This window comes from Dicentrarchus labrax, unplaced genomic scaffold (genome assembly GCF_905237075.1).
Source record: "Dicentrarchus labrax unplaced genomic scaffold, dlabrax2021, whole genome shotgun sequence".
Classification (NCBI taxonomy): domain Eukaryota; kingdom Metazoa; phylum Chordata; class Actinopteri; family Moronidae; genus Dicentrarchus; species Dicentrarchus labrax.
The window spans coordinates 24,257,557-24,277,821 of NW_026136713.1; the positions used below are offsets into that span (position 1 = coordinate 24,257,557).

Genomic DNA, 20,265 nt, shown 5'->3' on the forward strand with positions numbered 1-20,265 from the left:
TACACATTTTTACTTTTGTTGTCTTTCATTTGGATTAGCCCACAGAAAGCCCCCATACATGGTGACACCAAGAGCTCAACAGGCTGCCACCTAAGAAAAGCAAAAAGCTAAAATTGCACTGCATTGAGCTGTAAGGGCCACCATACAAATAGGCCCATTGCTGATTTTGCTATTAGTATGCTGTTGATAAGCCCAACCCAGGTATATAATATTAATTAACATTGAGACAAATGGATTCTGTAAAAATCTCGGGGCACTCTAGACCAACAGTGAGCATGTACAGGAACTTATGCATCAGTTCCTGTACATGCTCACTGCTGGTCCAGTTTGAATTTGGAAATACATCAAGCTTTGTTTTAGATTTAATTGTCTTGCTTTGGAAGACTCTAGTATGATGTCAAACCAACTCTTAATGTTTATTTATGACACTGTAGTTATCTGTAGCCTCTTTCCGGCCCTCTGGATTGCTGCACATATTTTTCAGATCCACTTCACAGCTTCCCATACATGGTCAATGCTGGTCCAGTCCATCAGCCTTTTTGGAGATTAATTTGTCTTGCTTTGGAAACGCAAATACAATTGTGATCAGTCAGTGCTGTAGACACAGGTCAGAGATCTATACTATTTGATTCTTATAATAGTAACAATATTTATATTATTAATAACATATTGTTATTATATATCATTCATAAGATGGTAATATTAACTTTATTTCATAAGTTTCAGTGAAGACCAATAATTTGACACAAATTATCTCTAATAAAAATCTATTTCACAATAATACTAAGTAGCTAGGACAGTACAGCTACAGTACAGAGGAAAACGTGTCAGGTCTAACAGATACCTGAGATCATTTGTACCATCAGCTGTTGGGTTTCTCAACAAACTAAAGGTAATCTTCCATCCCTGCCCATGTCACAGCAAAGTTTTTCACTTTTTAAAAAATTATTATTTATATATAGTGTACATGCGTATTTATGTTTTTATTTATTTATCATCTCATGTTTTTATGTTTTTTGTGCGAATGTGTATGTGTTGGCTACCTGTTGTGAACCAAATTTTTAAACTAATGTTACTTATCAAGCTGTCATTCGTCGGCAGACAGGGTGTCCATATTCAGATGAAGACTTCATCACAGACGGAACAGATGTCACTTTGTGTATAGCTACAGACATACAAACATTAGCAGGTAACAACTAGTAACACTCACGTTAGCTTTGATTATGAAGATATTCCTGGTTTTCACCTCCCATACGACAGCATTGTTAACCCATCCACTCTTGAAACAAGATAACTATCCGTACTTTAGTAGGCTTTCATTTTTTGTGTAAGGTGACGGATATATGTAAATATATATGTTTCTTGCCCGCCAGGTAGGGTGGCCATTCGTCCGGCTTTAGGTCGGACAGTCCGGTTTTTAAACCCCCTGTCCTCAAGCAGACACTCATCTGTCCTCCTCTTGAGAAAATAACTAAAAATGTGGCCTTTTGACACATTACCTCGTTAGTTTAATACTTATTGGCTAAAAATGTGTGTCAAAATAAATAATTTCATTGGTTACATTTTCGTAGTGACCTATCAACACATGGCTCATTTAAATATTCAAATGAGCCATGTGTTGATTGCCACAACAGGGCTCACTGCAGTTGCTAAGTTACCACCAGGCTGTCAATCAAACTCTTAGGGACAGCGAAGTAACGTGAGCTAACGTCGGTTGTTGGACTGAAATACTGAAAATGCTCATACTCATATGTATAGGCAAAGCCCTTTATCAATCCAGATAAAAACATTAAGAACAGTTTCTGTATGATGTTTATTAGACCTATGTAATCTGAATTGGAAGGGCACGTTGTCATGAGCTGTATCTTGTATATTTATTATTAGCTATGTGGTATGTGTATGCACCTTTATGTAATCTGGTGGAAAAACATTAACATTTAAAACCGGATCATACCAAACAAATATCTGCTTGCGTGTCCCCGTGTATGTAAAGTGTCCTCCTTTTTGATGTGAAGGAAATGGCCACCCTACCACCAGGTAACCATGGCAATCACATGACTGCAAAGTATGAATTGTTCAAACGTCATCAAATTAGATGGTTACAACTGGTGTAACAACAGATTTAGATACATGACGTTGTTTCACTTTTATTTTCATTGAATATTTAACATTACTTGGCCAACATTGTTCCAAAATGACAAACCAGTCTGGGTCAGTGTGTCTTTGCTTTTGAACTGGGGCGTTTGGACCTCAGTATTCCCGCATTCAAGTCTAGTTAGGGCCCGAGCACTGACCAGTGCAAGGACCTATTATAATTGTAGGAATTTTATTTATTTTTTTCTGCGCCTTTAATTGCATATTTGAACACTTTCCCTCGCTCAAGCACTAAAAAAAAAAATCAAACATGGTTAAACTCGACGTATCCATTTGTGCATTTAGTGCATGGGCACCGGCAAATGGCTAAGCCCCACCCACCCAAATCAGCGCGCAAGACACGTACGACCGACATGAGAGAGCGGTTTAGGAGGTTACGTTATTAATATCTGTACGTTCGGTCAAACCGTGTGTCTGTGGCGTGCCTTAAAAAATCAGCTTTGATATGACATGGAAACCGTAACCCTACTGCTAAACCTAACTACAGTACAGATTCTCCCTTGCGTGGAGTGCAAGGGCCCGATCATCACTGCTTGCAGTTTTAATTTTCTAATGACATTTATATTTGTGAGGTTTTTAAAAATGTACGTCTTCAGGAGGAACAAACAGGGTTGGAGCTGAGAGCCACAGACAGGAAGTCAAAGTATTGAGAGACAGACAACATGTTGTTGTTTTTGGTCTTTTCATGCTCAGAGTAATAAAAATATAAAGTCATATAATAATTTCAGCAAACATGAGGATAAAAATATAAAATCCTGGACTTAGCTGATGGCTGTGTGTCAGCTGTGAATCCATGTGGATGTGAGAGGATCTCCTTGGAGGTCCTACTCTGCTCCCTGAGCTCCTTCCTCTTCAGTCGGACCTCCTCCAGCTGCAGGAACACCCAGGTTATAATCATCCAACTCAATGTTCTCCTGTCTGCCCGGCTTCTGGCCCCTGAGAGAGACAGGACAGTATGAGTCCTCAGTTCAGTTTAATAAACACAGACTGAGTGCTTCATTTCAGTCAGTCCTCTAAACAACAGACAGTGTCAGTACCTTACAGTAGAAATAGAGGGCGGTGGTCACCACCAGCAGAGTCAGCAGCAGGACGACCACTCTGATGAAGTGATGATGAAGTAATGGATCTGATCAAACACATGGACAGTCATCACATCACAAGGTGTTTTCTCTCAGAATCTGTGAACTACCTGTTATCTGAACACACATCCTGCCTGCAGTGTTGGGGGTGTCGGTCCTCCTGCACTTTGGGAGTGGACCATACCTCCCATAGTGAGACATTTGGTCTCCAGGATAACCCTGGTTCTCTGAGCACTGAGTGAGGTATCTGAGCACACCACCTTTCTTGCCACTGTGAGGAACTACACTATAAAATGGGGAGTTTGGGGCTAGGGGCTGATAGGGCAGATGTGGTGGCAGTGGAACTTTTGAGAACGGATGCGTCAGAAGGTGTTTCTAACTCACCATATTCACACAGCGGCCACTTTCCTCTGACGTCTCACACAGGGTGGTTCAAATGTCGTACTGCTGTGTTCCAGGTTGGAGGTCGGATAAACGTAGGGAATCCGACAAATCGTTATCATTTCATTATTTCTTTACTAATTGATCAGCAACTGAAAACACAATGTATAGTTCAAATCTGGACGCACATCGGGTCATATTTTAAGGAAAACATATTAGCTAACCCATAAAATACACTGGACGTAATCAAGGTTGCAATGTAACGTTAACTGTCTCTCTTCACCCAGTGTCAGAAATGTTCTGGTTGACTCAGTAAAGTTAATGTTAACGTTTACGTACGTTAACACTTATGTGACATTATGCTCACTGGAACAATATTTCATATTCCTCTTTGTGTTATCATCGTGTTCTGTAATGTTATCTAGGAACGTTAGCCGTCGTCTAACGGTAGCTAATGGGCTATCAAAAGTTTTACTTTGAAATATGGCTCAATCAGTGTCACTCAGAAAACAACTTGCGTGGCTCCTGTTGTCAGCTGATCATCTTTTCCAAAGCTGCATGTAAACAGTCAGTGAGACAGTTTCTCTGCTTCAGCTTACCTCAGACAGTGAGAGACAGCAGACGGTGGGTGTTTACCAATGGTGCTGGGATCATTACTGTCATATTTCCTTTGTAGCAGAGAAATAGAGCTGCTGTGTTTAAACTACTTTGTTGAGGATAACTGTCAGCTGTCTCTGAATAGAAAGCACACACTACTTTAAAATGCCCTGGTGAACCTGGACTTGTGATAATGCATCGTTGGGAATAAAATATTGGAATTAAAGTACAGTAAGCTTTGTTTGTCTGATTGGAAATGGGGCCAGCTTTGATTCAAGCAGCAAGTAGTCATCATCAGTCAGCACACATTCACAGGTGTTGAACACTGGCTGCTTCTTGTTACATCTCACAGCCTTGATAAAAACTCTATCTTCTGCATTAGGCCTGTAGGGTTCATCTGGAAACAACAGCAGTGAATACAATGATGTTGTTTTTAAGAACTCTTGGAAGCCATTGATTTACTGTTTCATTGATATTGAACAGAAGAAAGTAAAGATCATTAGCCAACTAGTGTAAAATAACATGAAGCTGTGGGTTGGTTTTCCTCCTGTCCTCCACAATGTTTGAGTCAGCAGCCACTGATGCACACACAGGACCTGGACACATGCATTAGTGGACAGATGTCAGAGTGATGAGGCTGCCACACAGTCGCTGCTCCAAGCAGTTAGGGCTTCAGTGCCTTGCTCAAGAGACCTCGGCAGAGCCCAGGAGGTAAACTGGCATCTCTACAGGTATGTGTGTGTGTGTGTGTGTGTGTGTGTGTGTGTGTGTGTGTGTGTGTGTGTGTGTGTCAACATTGGTACATTACTGTCATAAATTATGTAACTGATGATGATTACCTGAACAGATGAGATGCAGGGTGTAGGGAGAGGAATTTGATCTTACACACTCCCTCAAAGCAGATCCAGAGTGAACACAGTCAGGTTCAATCTTCAACACAGATCTGTCTGAGGACTCCTTTCTCTCTCCTACAGAAACAGCAGAACCACAGTCCAGTTCTCTGCAGACAACAGCTGCTTCCTTCAGGGTCCAGTAAGAGCCAATCACTGGTCTCCATTCATTCTGATGTTCCACCTCCAGTGTTCCTGCACAGCGACTGTCTCCTCCCACCAACCTGACAGAGTCATCAGTAAAAAATGTGACTTTAATTAAGAAAATCTGAAATTAAAACTTGATTCTTTGTGTCTCTGTTCTTTGTGTATTTACCTGTTGAGTTGTGTTTTCCTTCAGTCTGCAGTCCTGAGGAGAAAACCAGGAAATAAACATCGTTTGCCAGTTGACTACAGGTGAGATGAACATGTGAATACACAGAACACAAGTCAGCAGACGGATGATTCCTCGGCCTCAGCTCCCGTCTGTCCAACCATCTCACTCCTGGCTGACCTCTCTGCACTTCCTATCACACAACACTGCAAACATTTATTTAAATCACATTAACAGCAGCAGACAAGATCCTATTGTTCACCTGGAAGGTTCCTGTTACCTTTGGCTAATTCATTCATATTATTATTACATTTATAGAAGGATACCGATAACCCCTTTAGGGCCCCAGGTTAAAACACGTACAGACATGAAATAAAACATAGACCTGAAACCTTCAAACTTTGCTTCTTTAGGTTCTTTACAGATTTCACTGTTATTATTGTTGGACATGAATTTATTATTTTGTCTACACAGCGTTCTGTAATATCTCACTCAGTCACATTTATTAACTGACTTTAAATTATTTATTAGTCATGAATTTGATCTTATCTGACTAAATGTAACACAAGTTTAATACATTACCTCGTCCCTCAACAATTTGTGCCTGAGTCACTTCAGACTGAGTTTCATCAGCAGTAGCTGTTTAACAATGAAGACACAACTCCCATCATCCCACGCTGGTTTTAAACTGGTTTTAACCTGGTCCTTAACTGGTTTTAAACTGGCTTTAAATTGCTTTTAAATACTTTTTTAACTGGTTTTAAACTGGTCTCAAACTGGTATTAAACCGGTTTTAAACTGATGGCTGTGTTCCCTCTGTTAAATAAAGTTTCAGTCCATTAAAGATGATGGTGACAGTGTGCGGCCTGCAGTTATCTCCTCTGAAGTGTATTACTGTAAAACATTGATAAACTGTCCCGCCCACTTTTAAGTGCAAACACGAACCGATCGCTCTATCTGGCCACCAATCAACAGATCAATATCTGATGTTTCTGAGCAGTGTGTTGCCATGGTGATCTAAACCACATGTGAGCAGTTTGTCTGTCCTTCATGGTGTTTGAGGCTGGAAGAGTTCACTGGATAGTTGCCTGTTATTTATTAGTTCTGATGATTTAGTGACGTTGACCTTCGACCCCTGTGGAGTCAGAAAGCTTCGACGGAGGAAAAGTGACTCTAAAAAATACAGTGTGTTTCCTGTGACTGCTTCACAATAAAAGCCTCCCTGTGTTTGTCCAGTTGAAGTGTTTTATTGTGAAGGAGCAGCAGCAGGAAATGATCTGATACAGCTGCCGGAGAGTGAACAGGAAACAGTGAATCTGATTACATGATGCATCGATTCCTGTCAGTCTGTCATGAGTCTGAGTCAAAGGCGGACTCCGCTGCTAACAGTGGAGAATACGGCACAGAGACATAATTACTGAATATAAATACATTGATCAGATGTTACATAAAAACTAATAATTGAGTACAAATAGAATCAAAAACTGAGTTTGATCTGATAAAAATCTGAAGGATTCAAACTTCAATGTGAATGATTTTACAGCGTTTTCCTGTTTTTCTTCCTTTGATGCTTTAATATGATGTATGTGTGTGTATGTGTGAAGAGTTTACAACAACAGATAAAAGCCATTCTTAAAATGAACAGCAGTTTGATTGATACGCCCTGGATTGATTTCAAATCAATGAAAATGGAGATATCTGTTTGTGTAAATGAAGCCTTCGTATGTTCCTCCAACATCCAACACAGATATTTAACACATCATCTTTAAAGCCGAGTCCTACCTGAGCTCCACAGCAACAGCAACAGCACCAACAGCTGATCCATGTCCACGTCCACCGTCTGTCTGCTCTCGTCTGTCCGACTCGTCGTCTGTTCAATTCAATTCAATTCAATTTTATTTGTATAAGGCCAATTCCTAACAGAAGTTATCTCAGGACACTTTTCAAATAGAGCAGGTCTAGACCGAACTCCTTATAACATTATTTACAGAGACCCAACAGTACCACCATGAGCAAGACCTTGGAGACAAGGGCAAGGAAAAACTGCCTGTTAAAAGGCAGAAACCTAGGACAGATCCTCCGGCTCTAGGTGGGTGGTCGTCTGCCTCGACCTGTTGGGGTGAGAGAGAGAGAGAGAGAGAGACAGAGAGACAGAGACAGACAGACAGTTGCACAGCAACAACAGTAGCAACAACTACACTAATAGTAGTGACTGAAGATGATGAACATGAAGATGATGATGACGACGACAACAGCAACGATGGAGGACAATGAGCAGTGACAATAGTAATAATAGTAACTGTAGTAATAATAATAATAATAATAATAATAACAACAATAATATCAGTGATATTAGCAATGGCAGTCTAGCAGGACCATGGCAGGAGGCTCCACCAGGATCCATGAGAACCTGCGAGACGAGAAAGCACAAGAACTCCGGGGAAGAAGTGTAGTTAGTAACATGCATTAATGGAACATGAATGAGTGCAGAAAGAGAGAGGAAGAGAGGAGCTCAGTGCACCATGGGAAATCCCCCGATAGTCTAGGCCTATAGCAGCATAACTAAGGGATGGTTCAGGACTCACCTGATCCAGCCCTAACTATAAGCTTTATCAAAGAGGATGGGTCACATTTGAGAAAAGATTGATTGGATTTGCATTAATTGGTGCAATCAGCCATTTGTCCTCTGTCAGTCACATCTTTGTTTATCTCCTCATCAGCTGCATGTTTTCTCTCTGACAGAAGCTGCAGGCAGTAACTGCTCTGAGCACATTCATAACATGACCGACAGACTGTCCATCAGACTGAGCTGCTCATCATGGTCTTCCTCAGCTCATCGTCATCAAAACGTCACTTTTCATCCTTTAAAACCTCGAAAGAACCTGAAGGAAGCTTCTGAACTCAACACATCTGAGTTTGTTTTCATGTGAACAAAATGAAGCTGGGAGGTATTTCTGTGACAGGAAAGAGCCTGAGGACAAACTAACTGATGAGCTGATGTCAGGCTACAGATTATACTCCGTTACCATGGCAACCTCACACTATGTATACAGGAGGGTTTTTATTTCATCAGATAGTTTCTGGGACGCTTCCTGTAACTCACCAACTATCAGATGACTGACATGAAATGAACCTCCAGTCTTCTTTAATACAAAAATGATTATTAATGACAAACATGAAGAAATAGTATTATGTTAAATTAATATAAATGATTCTCAAATATTAAACAGTCGTGGTTCTCTGTCCCACTCAATAACACATCTTTGTGTCGGTTTCAATTCAAACCTCAGCTTAGAAAAACATGTTCCATCAATGGTTCAATCCTGCTTTCATCATCTCAGAGACGAACCAAAGGACGCTTTTTACCCCAAACAAGAAGATATTTCTGTGTTACATCGTTAACCTGGGTTTTTATTGGTTCTGTCAATCATTAAAGGCAGGTAGGTTGCAAAGAAAAGGAAGATAGGAGAGGGTTTGGACCTTCATTTTTCTTGATTTCATTTTCAGGGGTTGAAGTAACTAATTACAGTCACTATATAAGCCAGTGAAGTCACATTAGGGGCCGTTCAGATGTTGTGTCTTTGGTGCATGCAGATGCATTATTCTGAATGGACACCTGCTCAAAACTGAAAAACTGTTGCACGACCAAAAAAACATGTGCACAAGATGAAAATGTTACCACAGGTCATGTGACAAGAATTAACCAATCACCTCCACAGGACTCGCTGCACATAAAAAGACAGAAATAAACACATCAGTGGCACGCTCTATTCACCGAACACATTTCAATAGATCGACTCATTTCACATCTGCTAACATAGAACAATATATACATACATACATGGTCACATCACCAGACAGCCCCCAAGCCCTGCCAGGAACCCCCCATAGGACAATAAGAATATATATTGATTATTTTATATTTTTTATTATTCTCAATCATTATTATTTCTCTCTTTCTCAGTAAACCTCATTTCCATCATTATCATTGTTCTTCTTCTTCTTGGTGATGTGATCATAATAATGATAATGATAATAATAATGGTTCTTCTTATTATATATTATATTCTTTATTATATTATTATTAGAAATATATATGTTATTAAAATTATTATTATTATTATTATTATCTTTTGTATTTTTTGGTTGTTTGTTGTACTTGTTGTCTTCTATCTTCTTACTTATTATAACTGATCATGGCTGACCAGGCTAGTAACTACTTTGTGAAATCCATACGGGACAGTTCATAAGCAATGACCTCATCATTTCCCCTGTTCAATACAACTAATACAGCGTTAACCCTGTCCCAAAATGTTTCACTTTTATATTCTTTAATAATCTACTTTGTCACAGCTCAGGAAATGCAGGACTGGACACAAATGCAGACAAAGCAGGCACAAGGATGACGTCAGTGGTTTAATATATGAAAGTAGCTTCCAGGTAGGCAGACAGGCGGGCAGGTAGACAGGTTCAGATGTGGGTTTGAGTGACAGAATCTCAGGAAGTGAAGTTACACAGTAAATAACTGAACTAAAACCCAAAACTATGATATACTTGTTGAAGAAAGCAGACTTATGAGTGCCTTTGCAGAGTCATATCGGTGCATATTAGAAGAGGTCTAGTTTCATTCCAGTTCTGACTGGAAAGTCAAAAACAGGGATTTCAGAACACCAGTCATAATGGCTAAATATGGAAAAACATCTTTGCTGGGATACTGGGAGAAAGTGAAAAAGGAAACAGAAACAAATTATTTATCTTAGGCCTCCTTCAGGAATGTCTGAACTGAATGGCACAAAAAAAAGAATACCGTCGGTCCGGGTAGCTAAAGGGAGAGTGTTGCACACTGGTAACAGACCCAGCCTAGAAAGAATGACAGTAATCTGAGGACCTACTAACTGACTGGTGAGCCCAGTCACGCTTTAACATCCACCCACCCTACTCTGCTTGTTGCCTTCGTTGGTTTGGTTGGTTAAGTTAAGGCGTGAGGACTGAGGTGGTTTGGGTTAAACAAAAAGTCAGGGTCAGAGCCAATCAGAGGCAGAGTGAGGGCAGGTCTTTGAGGGAACTTACGTTGAGAAAATGTCCTCGCTAAAATGGACCGAAAACACTAAAATAACTGCAGTTAGAGGTTGTGGTTAGAGGTTGTGGTTAGGGGTAGTGGTTGGGAGTTGTGGTTAGGGGTTGTGGTTAGTGGTTGTGGTAGTGGTTGGGAGTTGTGGTTAGAGGTTGTGGTTAGGGGTTGTGGTTAGTGGTAGTGGTAGTGGTTGGGAGTTGTGGTTAGGGGTTGTGGTTAGGGGTTGTGGTTGGGAGTTGTGGTTGGGAGGTTGTGGTTAGGGGTTGTGGTTAGTGGTAGTGGTTGGGAGTTGTGGTTAGGGGTTGTGGTTAGTGGTAGTGGTTGGGAGTTGTGGTTAGAGGTTGGGGTTAGGGGTAGGGATTGCATTGAGGGTACTGGCACCTTTGTTGCTCCAATTCAGGCACTGGGGCTCGCGCATATTAAAAAAGTAGATTTAGTATTTGGTTAAATACCTGCTAGATACCCAGGCCCTGCTAGCACTTAGTAAGCCAGTGGTTCTACAGCGAGTGGGTGGTAAATTTAGTAAGTAGCTCATTAATAGCATTAGTAGCTACAATAACCACCAGGTCAGTTATTAACAGGTTAGCTGATCATCCAAACATCTGGCTAACGCCCCACGCTGATGTTGCAGATCTTACAGCTGGGGTCTTTCTTGGCGTTGACGGTGGACTGACTCACGAGCTGCTGCCCGCTGATCCGTGCCACCGTCCCTAAAGACATATCCACCGACTCAGTGTAGATCACCTCCAAGATTACGTCCTGAGCGTGACGAAAAGACAGCGAGCCGTCGTCCTCCTCGGTGCAGCTCAGGAAGCAGTTGTTGGATCTGTCCAGCGCCGGCAGCCTCCCTTTACAGAAGACGTCTCCTTTGGTGCCGCCAGGAGCCAGGACCAGGATGACGTAGTGGTAGGATGTGTACATGCAGTAGAAATCCCCAAAGTAGATGTTGGTGTTCTGGTTGAAGAGGACCTCGGCTTGGATCTGTGCAGAAAGAAATGCAGCGCAGTATGGGTGTGTACTATAGTAGAAAAAAAAATGTTGTTTGTTGTTGTTGTAAACAACAGTGATGTCAGTCAGATTTAGGAAGAAAAAGAGTTATAAATATTAAATCATCCGTCTTTGCTCACTTCATCTCAGCCTTTCTCACCCGCAGGTGTGTTACTACAGGTTATTTTATCGGCATCGGCTGTGAGGAGAAGGTCGTCATCAGTTATTGCCTGAAAAAAAAATGTTATTGCGCATCCTAAGAACTTTCAATGACTTTTGAATAAATTACACAAAAAAAAATTAATAATTGTTGTACTTTTATTGCAAATAAATGCCTAAAAACATGCATGGCAATCCCAAAAAAACGGCTGTGAAAATCTGGAGGGAGGGATTAATGGAGCACTGGTGTCAGCACAGTTATTGTTAACCTGCCAAATGTCTATGAAAAGATTCAAAAGGCCGCACCTGGAAGCGGTAGGGTCCATATGGGGAGTCCTGGGGGGGGTTTCCTGTGTTGAACTCTGTGTTACAGCTGAAGAAGACCCCCTCCAGTTTGCCGCTGATGGGGGACCCGAGGCTGCCGCTGTTGTCTTTGACTGCCGGCAGCATCTGGTGGCACTGAGCATCTCTGGAGCGATAGGAAGGGCTGTTCAGGACACACAGAGTTAAAACACACATCAACATCTAGAGATACAGCCAGTGAGTGCTCTCTCTCTCTCTCACACACACACACACACACACACACACACACACACACCTGGCCTGTTGGAAGTACTCCTGCTGTTGGTTTCTATAGAAGACGGTAAACGGCAGCATCCGGCCAGCAATCGCCTCGGCTTTCTGTAGCAGCTGGTTCAGATGGAGGCTGGAGTAATCTGTGGAGAACACAAACACACACACACACACAGAGAGAGAGAGAGAGAGAGAGAGAGAGAGAGAGAGAGAGAGAGAGAGAGGAAAATTACAAGTTGAGGACATTACTGTTTCAACTTGATCTAAATAAAATCCAGATGGAGACACCTGAATACTTCCAACCACATTGCAATAATGAGCGCTATAGGAAGCATTGTAGGACGCAACAATCCCAAAAGAAGTGTGGAGGGACTGAAACAAGAACATTAACCAGCCTTCAGACAGGACGTTAACCAAACTCTTATTCTTCATTCTGAGAAAACTCATCAAGTGTGAGTGAAAGAAAAGGGAGGACGTTTGAGGAGTCCGACCTGCAGTGCAGAACTCGATGACCTCGCTCCACTGAGAGACCGCGTAGTCTCCGTCCGGCTGCTTGGCAGCAGTCTGGACGGCCACGGTGTACTCTGTGCGAGGACTCAGGAACCAATGACCTCTCACCGTCATCGGCAGGGGAACCACCTTCGCCACCAGCTTCGTCGGTACGTCCTGAAAGACAAAGACGCAGGAGGTGGAGGACAGATTTGTGTCTTTGGACAGATCCAAAACTGTGTGGTTGTGTTTTCCCTCAATATCCTTACAGTTTCAATCTATAGGATATACACAGATCAGCAGTAACACTGTGAGCACGGGACTCCCTGACAACAGACTACTCTATTATTAAATATTATTAAAATACAGTTTTCAGCTTTTATTTTACATTTTTTTAAAAATAATCAGGCTTAAGTTAACAGAAGAGTGCTGTTGTTATTTGTTTTAGTTATTTTAATCAAAATATATTTGTAATTAAAATAATTATCTGTGAAATTACAGAAATTATTCATTAATAAATATTTTAGATGTATTAACAATATTAAACTTGAATTTAACAGATTAATCTATTAAATAAACAGTAAGTATCTGCAAGAAAATAGAGATTTGCAAATGTATTTTAATCTTTTCTTTCTTGTTCTGTTCTGGTATTTGAGTTAAAGTGAAGGAAGTTTATGATGGCAAGAAAAGCATGGATGCCAATATCTTTATTAAAGTGAATTACTGATGAAACATACATCAATACTTGTACATAATATCTACAATCTTAGATCCAACAATAATCCACCTGTGTGGACTGTTTCACTACGGTACATGGTCTTGGAGTGAGCATCGGTCTCGCCTCCCTTGTCTCTCTAACACATTTTAAACTATTTGAAGTTTTTATTACAAAATGTTCTTACTGCAATGCATTAATCATTTTAAGTATTTTGGGGGGCTTTTATTGCCTTTATGATAATGACAGGTGAAGACAGACAGGAAAGGGGGGCAGAGAGAGGGGATGACACGCAGCAAAGGGCCGCAGGTCGGATTCAAACTCAGCCTCGGTATCCGGGTTGCCAGCTCTACCGACTGAGTTAACCGGGCGCCCATGCCTGAATCATTTTGTTCATTAATTTCTGTGCTCATTTAACCCCTGTGGTTGATGATGATAAAACAAACTCTTATCCTGTATAATATGGTTTTGTAATAATTTGATGTATGTAATTGGCACTCAATGTGAAACTTTGCTGTTTTGTTGACCAGGTCACCACTGAAAAGGAGATTTTATTTCAACCGTTCTTATTTAGCTGATTAAAGAAAAGTTCAATAAGAATAAATATCATCTGGCATATCATCTTGATGAAAATACACAAAGTTTTCAGGGAGCTCATGTCTTATTAAGAGGAGCTCCCCCTGGCTCCCCTGTAGTTTGCACCCTGCTGACCACAGTGTAACTGTGTTTACGCCTCTACTCTGCTTCTGATTGGCTGATTGACCCTGACATTAGTTTCACACACATAACTCTGACCAACCAAACCAACAAAGGCAGCGGACACAAGCCAATCAGATGCAGAGTAGGGTGGGTCTTTTCAGAATATCGGTTGTGGTACGCGGATGTTCAGATTGCGGACCTAGACTGACCAGGAGGTGGCGATATGCATGAAGACATAAGGCTACTCATGTGGACGACAATACAGATACAAATAATTAGCATCAATGAAAGAAATAACTGATATTTGGAACTGAACATTTGCAGTAAAAATATAACTCAATCAGGGGTGGAGTCACGTCCTGCAGGTAAGTACAATACGCAGGTTGTGCTTAACTGCTTTATACTTCTACTACATTTATTTATTAACCTTAGTTACTGTACAGATTAACATTGTTAACACAAAATATAAATCAACTAATAAATGATGATGTGTCATTCTTGATTAAGCATCCCAGCAGTACAAAGTAGTCAAAATTGGCACAACAATGACAGCCATCATGTTAAAAACTAATATATATTAACACACTTTTACTGGACCAAAACATTTCTTATTTATCTTATCAGCAATCAGATTTAAAAAACCTGATAGATAATTAGAAAAATGCTGAATATTGGATCCAATAATCAGTCTATCCAAAGTTTTCCAAACAAACTTGACTTTTCCTACAAACTGACGCTGATCAGCTGATCTTCTACCAACCTTATGTTTGAACTTGTTGGAGTTGTTGTTCTCCTTCTTGTTGAGGTCGAGGAAGTAGTGTGTGATCCTCTCTCGGCCCCTGTGGTCTACGTCCCAGCTGATTTTGAAAGAATCACAGGTGATGTTACTGATCCGGATCTGCTGAGGAACTGGCAGGTTGTCCACGTCCCCCATGCTGCTGTCTGCAGACTCTGTGCCTGAACATGTGTAAATAACACAGTTACATTTTATTGTAAACTCTTAACTGTTGTATATAATATGAATTTCCCATTAATGGCCAATAATTTGTCTGTCCTCAATAACTCCTTCAACCACTCCTGTGTCCATATAGCTGATTATTAATAAGTTGTGCTAATTGTCCAACATATGCAAGTTAGTATCTGTCAGGACACACTGTACATTTTTAACAGAGGACTTTGGAATGGGACAATCCCGTGGGCTGTTTGTCGAAGCTAACTTCAGGACTACAATAATACGTCATCCCAGCAGCTCTCTATGACCAAATACCTGCAGAACTGATTGTATTTGCATCAGCCTCTACTTTGTGTTTACTGATTATTAGCAAAAGTTAGCATGCTAATGCTAAACTAAAATGATAAATGTGGAAAACATTATACAGCGTGTTAGCACTGTCATTTTGAGCATGCTAGCATTTAGTTCACAGCACGGCTGTGTCTCAGAATGAACACGAAACTGGAATAAAATGCTACGTTAACATTAAACCTTAGCAGTGAAGGTTTTCTGTTTTCCATCCACCCCTGTATCTAACCTGTTTACCCCCCCCTCTCTGTCTCCATCCCTCCTTCCCTCCCTCCTCTCTCCAGCATTCGGCTCAGAGGACAAAAGGCTTCAGTTAGCAGAGACTCAGAGAGCTCGCAGGCTGAACAAGGAGCCTGTTGAGGAGGCGGAGGACAGTTCAAACTGCCAGCGTAACATCTTGTTACGACTGGCGTCTGATGATCAACAGGAAACTCATTAAATCAGGGGTGTCCAAACGTTTTATTCCAGGGGCCACATGGAGGAAAAGGTCTGTAGTCTTTAGAAATGAGACTTTGAATTAAACACTTTGGGCTGTACACCTAGTATTTATAAGTATTTAGATCCTTTACTACAGTACAAGTACTGATACCACACCTACAATGAAAATGTTATTAAAATCCACTACAAGCTGTCTCTGCAACAGGCTCAGTTCAGTTTACTCTTCTTTTACACTTCCTTCCTGTTTACATAACTGGTTGCTCCCCTCTCCTCCTCCTCATCCCCCCATCCTTTCAGTTAATGGAGGAGGTGAAGCATCTATTCATCCATCCTGGGAAGGTAATTAGCCACAGAGATCTCTGGAGATCCACCAGACTGAAGCTGCTGCCAGGTTTCAGTCCACAACAGAGAAACTTCTTCACCTGTCCGCCTCTGTGACTGATCTGCATTCACTGCAAACATTCTCATTTACTTCAACATTATTAACACCAGGTTAAAGTTTCCTAAAACATGGCTCCATCCACTGAAGTTTATAACAATATAGGACTACAAGAAAACTTCAGATCCAATATCTGCTAAAGATTTTATTTTATTTTTTATTTGACAGTTCGGCCCCGTTCATCAACTTCTGTTCAAATAAGTGCAATTAAACACGTGCACTGTGGTGGAGATCATCAGTAACTGACCCTATCAGTCACATGAGCATGTGGGGAAAGGGAAATACTGCAGGCTAACTATTGTAATGTTAACTGGGTTCAACACTAACCTATTGTAAAACAGGTTAGCGAGTTGTGTTCATTCTCTTTTGGTCGCCTCAGTTCAAATTTTGTGATAGATATCATTTCCAGTTTTATTTATTAGAATGTTCTCACTGCCAACAATGACTGTCACATTATTGCAAATTCTCCGCAACCTTGCAATTTTGTCCAATCACTGCAACCTTTTCACAAATTTTACCAAGCAGTCCCCCATGTTGAGCCATACTTCACCTAACTACTAGAGATGTTATTCTCAATGCAACTGGAAGATGCCTTCAGTTTTTTTTTATGAATTATACAAGTATTTTTGCAATTTTCACTTTCTCTTACAAGGTTATTGCATAAAAATGCCTAAAAACATTGCAACATGCAAAGCAATCTTTAGAAAAGCTGCTGTGAAATAAGGAATTTAAGCCTGCAACAATCCCAAAAAAAGCTCTGCAGAGAGAAAGCAATTTTTTATTGTTTGATAGTCTGTCTGATATTTGAAAGAAAAAAAGTGCATTTTCACCCCCATTAATCAGATCAATGTCTTTTCAGCAACATATTCAAGTAATCTTCTTCCTAAACCTAATCAAACTGTAACTGTTTCACAACGTTAATCACACGAGAGCAGCTTGACCCTGCGTGTCCAGAAATGAAACCTACAATGTCACACTCTAAAGCAGAGGGCCACTAACCAGTTGGCCATTTCAGTTTCTGAACTTGCAGACAAACGTAAAGCAGCATCCAGCTAACTTGTGTATGTTGGACCTTTGGAAACAGGATTGTCTGAGCTGAGAGACCTTCACTGGATGCAGGAATCCCAAAACTCGACTCTTCCTATGAAGCCTTTTGAACTCAGGCGGATCCTGATGCTAATCTGATGCAGTCTGTAAACTGCTGCTCTGCTCAGAGCACAGACTCAGATCATCCTCAGTCAGCAGTGGGGAAACAGTGCATGTCTGATTTAAAGTACTTTACTTGAGTATTTTCTTCTCACTTCCTATTCCACTACATCTCAAATATTGTACTTTTATCTCACCACTTTTTACTTTTACATTTGATTTTTCAGATTTTATGCAGAAAAAATAAAATATGATGTATTGTTTTATATTAAACTATGTAGAAGTATATGAACTGCAGTGCAACTACAAGATTAAATTACAGCTTGTAGTATTGTATCAATACTAATGATCCAATACTGTAATGATATAGCAATGACAATTACTTTACTTTGATACTTTAGGTAGGCCTACATTTCGGAGATAATTCTTAGGCATACATACTTTTACTTCAATCAAATTTTAAATGCTGGACTTTTACTTGAAATGGAGAATTTACACAGTGTGGTACTGTCTGGTAATTGTGCTACAGTAAATGATCTAAATCAATTACAAACATCTGGTAAACTCCATGGGTATAGGTGGACGTACACAATATATCCTCTTCTGCTGCTTAATGGTCTTTCACCATCTCTGGAAGCTGAAGCTGGAAAACGTAAAGATTTTGCTTTGCCCATTTCCTCTTAGGGACTCTGTTCTAGAGAGAGCACAATGACCTTCCACAAATACTAAACTGCTCCATCTTTCCCTCATTGATAATCCAACAAAGGCTCCTTAAACACTGGCATATTCATGAGCCGTTTAGCATTGACTATATATAGATATATATGGATTATGCAACGACACTGGGAAGGGTACGTGCACACAATTTACTGCAGGTAGGTATTTACAAGAAGACTTCCTACTGGTGTGTGCCACATGGTTTTATAGATCTACATATTTCAGTAACTGCACCACCAGGAGGTCCGGAGCAGTAAATACTGCCCACGAGTGATCCAGAGCAGTTGTTTTGTCTTTAGAGAAAAGTCCACTCAGTCCGTTTTAAGCACTTGTTTAAAAGCTGTGCTGTGCTTCTGCACACTGTGAACGTTTTAGTTTCTCCTTCAGGCTAATTGAGGTTTTGGAACTCTGACATGTGACAGCAGCAGGATTCATCTGAACAACAGAACCAGCAGAGTTTGCTCCTCGCTCTGGTTCCCCTGAACGCCTCAGTCACCGCTTCAACAACGTTCAACAACGTTCAACAACGGTAACACAACACACTGAGACTCACAAAGAACCAGTGTGTTCTGAAACATTTCCTGTAGGTATATACTTGTACTGTTTGAGCAGCATTTTACTATTTAATTTTTATCTGTAAAGTATCCAGCAACTTCAGCTCATTTACCAGCAGATTTATTAGCTGACCTCTGGTGCATCAACTCCTCCAATCAGGCATTTAAAAAATCCTTAGTTTATAATAATGTAATAAATAATGTTACTTTTCCTTATTTTACTGACATATCATGCATCAGTGTTTGTAGTCATTATGTGTCTCAAGATCAAATCTGTCCTGCCACAAAGACACACAAAACAAATACAGAGAAACAAAAAATGACCACAGTGAGACACAACATCGCTACAAAGAGACATAAAACAACCACAGAGATACAAATTAACTACGCGCAAAACAAATACAAAGAAACTGATGTGTCGACCTACAATAATAATGGGTCACACACCTATTATTCACTGACCTTCCCTGTCACACAGCTGCAGACTCTTCAGCTCCACACTCAGACTGTTCAGGCTGCTGTGAGGAGGCTCCATCATGTTTATATCCAAACAGAAAAACCAGTAAATCCCAGCGACGACGACGTCAGCAAAACAGAGTCAAAAACAAGATGGAAACCCATCAGTTAAAAGCTGAATGTGAAGCTTCAGTTTGTTTTCAATCAGTCTGTCTGACAGCTGTTGTCTCTCTCTCTCTCTCTCTCTCTCTCTCTCTCTCTCTCTCTCTCTCTCTCTCTCTCTCTCTGCTTTAGTGAGGTCACGGGATGATCACGGAGAGAGTGACAGTGAGTTCTTTTTTTCTACTTTAATAGAAAACTTTGAGCAGCTCTAATGAGTATTTTATAACAATGTATGAACTGAAATTGTGTCAGTGTCTCTGGTGAATAATAATCTGCAACTCTCCTCCGCTTTACACACCTTTATAGTGACTTTGAGCTCATTGATACAACTTTATCTCAGAGCATCTTTTTCAGAGAAAAGAGCAGTAAAAAGTAGAGTACCTGCTGAGCAGCAAACAGCAGACGGACACAGAGACTTGCTGGTGAACATAGTGGAGCATTTAGCAACCCTAACCCAAGAACTAAAAGAGAGTGAATACTGGACAAACTCAAAACACCTTTCCAAACCAATGATCCTTTTTGCTCTGTAGAGTACAGTTAGAGCAATATGATCATTTATTGCTGTACATAAAGGACCAGCGTGTCGGATTTAGTGATCTCTAGTGGTGAAGTTGTACATTGCAACCAACTGGATTCTTATTTTCAGATGTGATTATACACTAATGAAAACATACAACATACTGATGACAATAGATCCTCCTCAGTGTTACACACTGGACCCTTTAGTACACCTTCCTGCTCCTTGTACTTTACTCGAGTATTTTCATTTTATGCAACTTTCTACTGTTTAACCACTACATTGTCTGATAGATTTGGTTACTTATGATGTAATTAGTCCTGCCACTAAACTGAGGTTTTTTTTAAGTGACTGGCTCTCTAGTTTTGTCGACGTGTTTTTGTTTAATTTGGAGGCCAGGTTGCACCGACAGCGCGGAGGGAAGGT

The 20,265-nt window shown here is 40.6% G+C and overlaps 1 protein-coding gene and 2 long non-coding RNA genes across 4 annotated transcripts in view; 1 reads left to right on the top strand and 2 right to left on the bottom strand.

Moving 5' to 3' along the window:
* Positions 1-179: 179 nt before the first annotated feature.
* The window catches only part of LOC127374694 (uncharacterized), a 108,997-nt gene continuing 88,911 nt past the window's right edge, over positions 180-20,265 (bottom strand). Inside the window, exons 2-6 of the long non-coding RNA XR_007887191.1 lie at positions 7,197-7,824; positions 5,418-5,450; positions 5,051-5,325; positions 3,192-3,280; positions 180-3,090 (exon numbers count right to left, since the gene is read on the bottom strand). This is a non-coding gene — a long non-coding RNA (uncharacterized LOC127374694). The remainder of the gene's footprint in view (positions 3,091-3,191; positions 3,281-5,050; positions 5,326-5,417; positions 5,451-7,196; positions 7,825-20,265) is intronic.
* On the top strand, positions 10,542-10,772 carry LOC127374741 (uncharacterized). Its single transcript, XR_007887255.1, has 2 exons — positions 10,542-10,639; positions 10,738-10,772. It is a non-coding gene; the product is annotated as an uncharacterized LOC127374741 (long non-coding RNA).
* Positions 10,828-19,364, bottom strand: LOC127374571 (phytanoyl-CoA hydroxylase-interacting protein-like). 2 transcript variants are annotated; one of them, XM_051420091.1, is made up of 6 exons: positions 19,167-19,364; positions 14,871-15,067; positions 12,699-12,873; positions 12,233-12,350; positions 11,941-12,121; positions 10,828-11,469 (listed from the first exon to the last, which is right to left on the bottom strand). In XM_051420091.1, the coding sequence occupies exons 1-6, from the start codon at positions 19,240-19,242 to the stop codon at positions 11,095-11,097; spliced, it is 1,122 nt and encodes a 373-aa protein (XP_051276051.1). In that variant the 5' UTR covers positions 19,243-19,364; the 3' UTR covers positions 10,828-11,094. The 2 variants fall into 2 exon arrangements, with proteins under 2 accessions (XP_051276051.1, XP_051276052.1); XM_051420092.1 differs by having other exon boundaries at positions 19,152-19,226.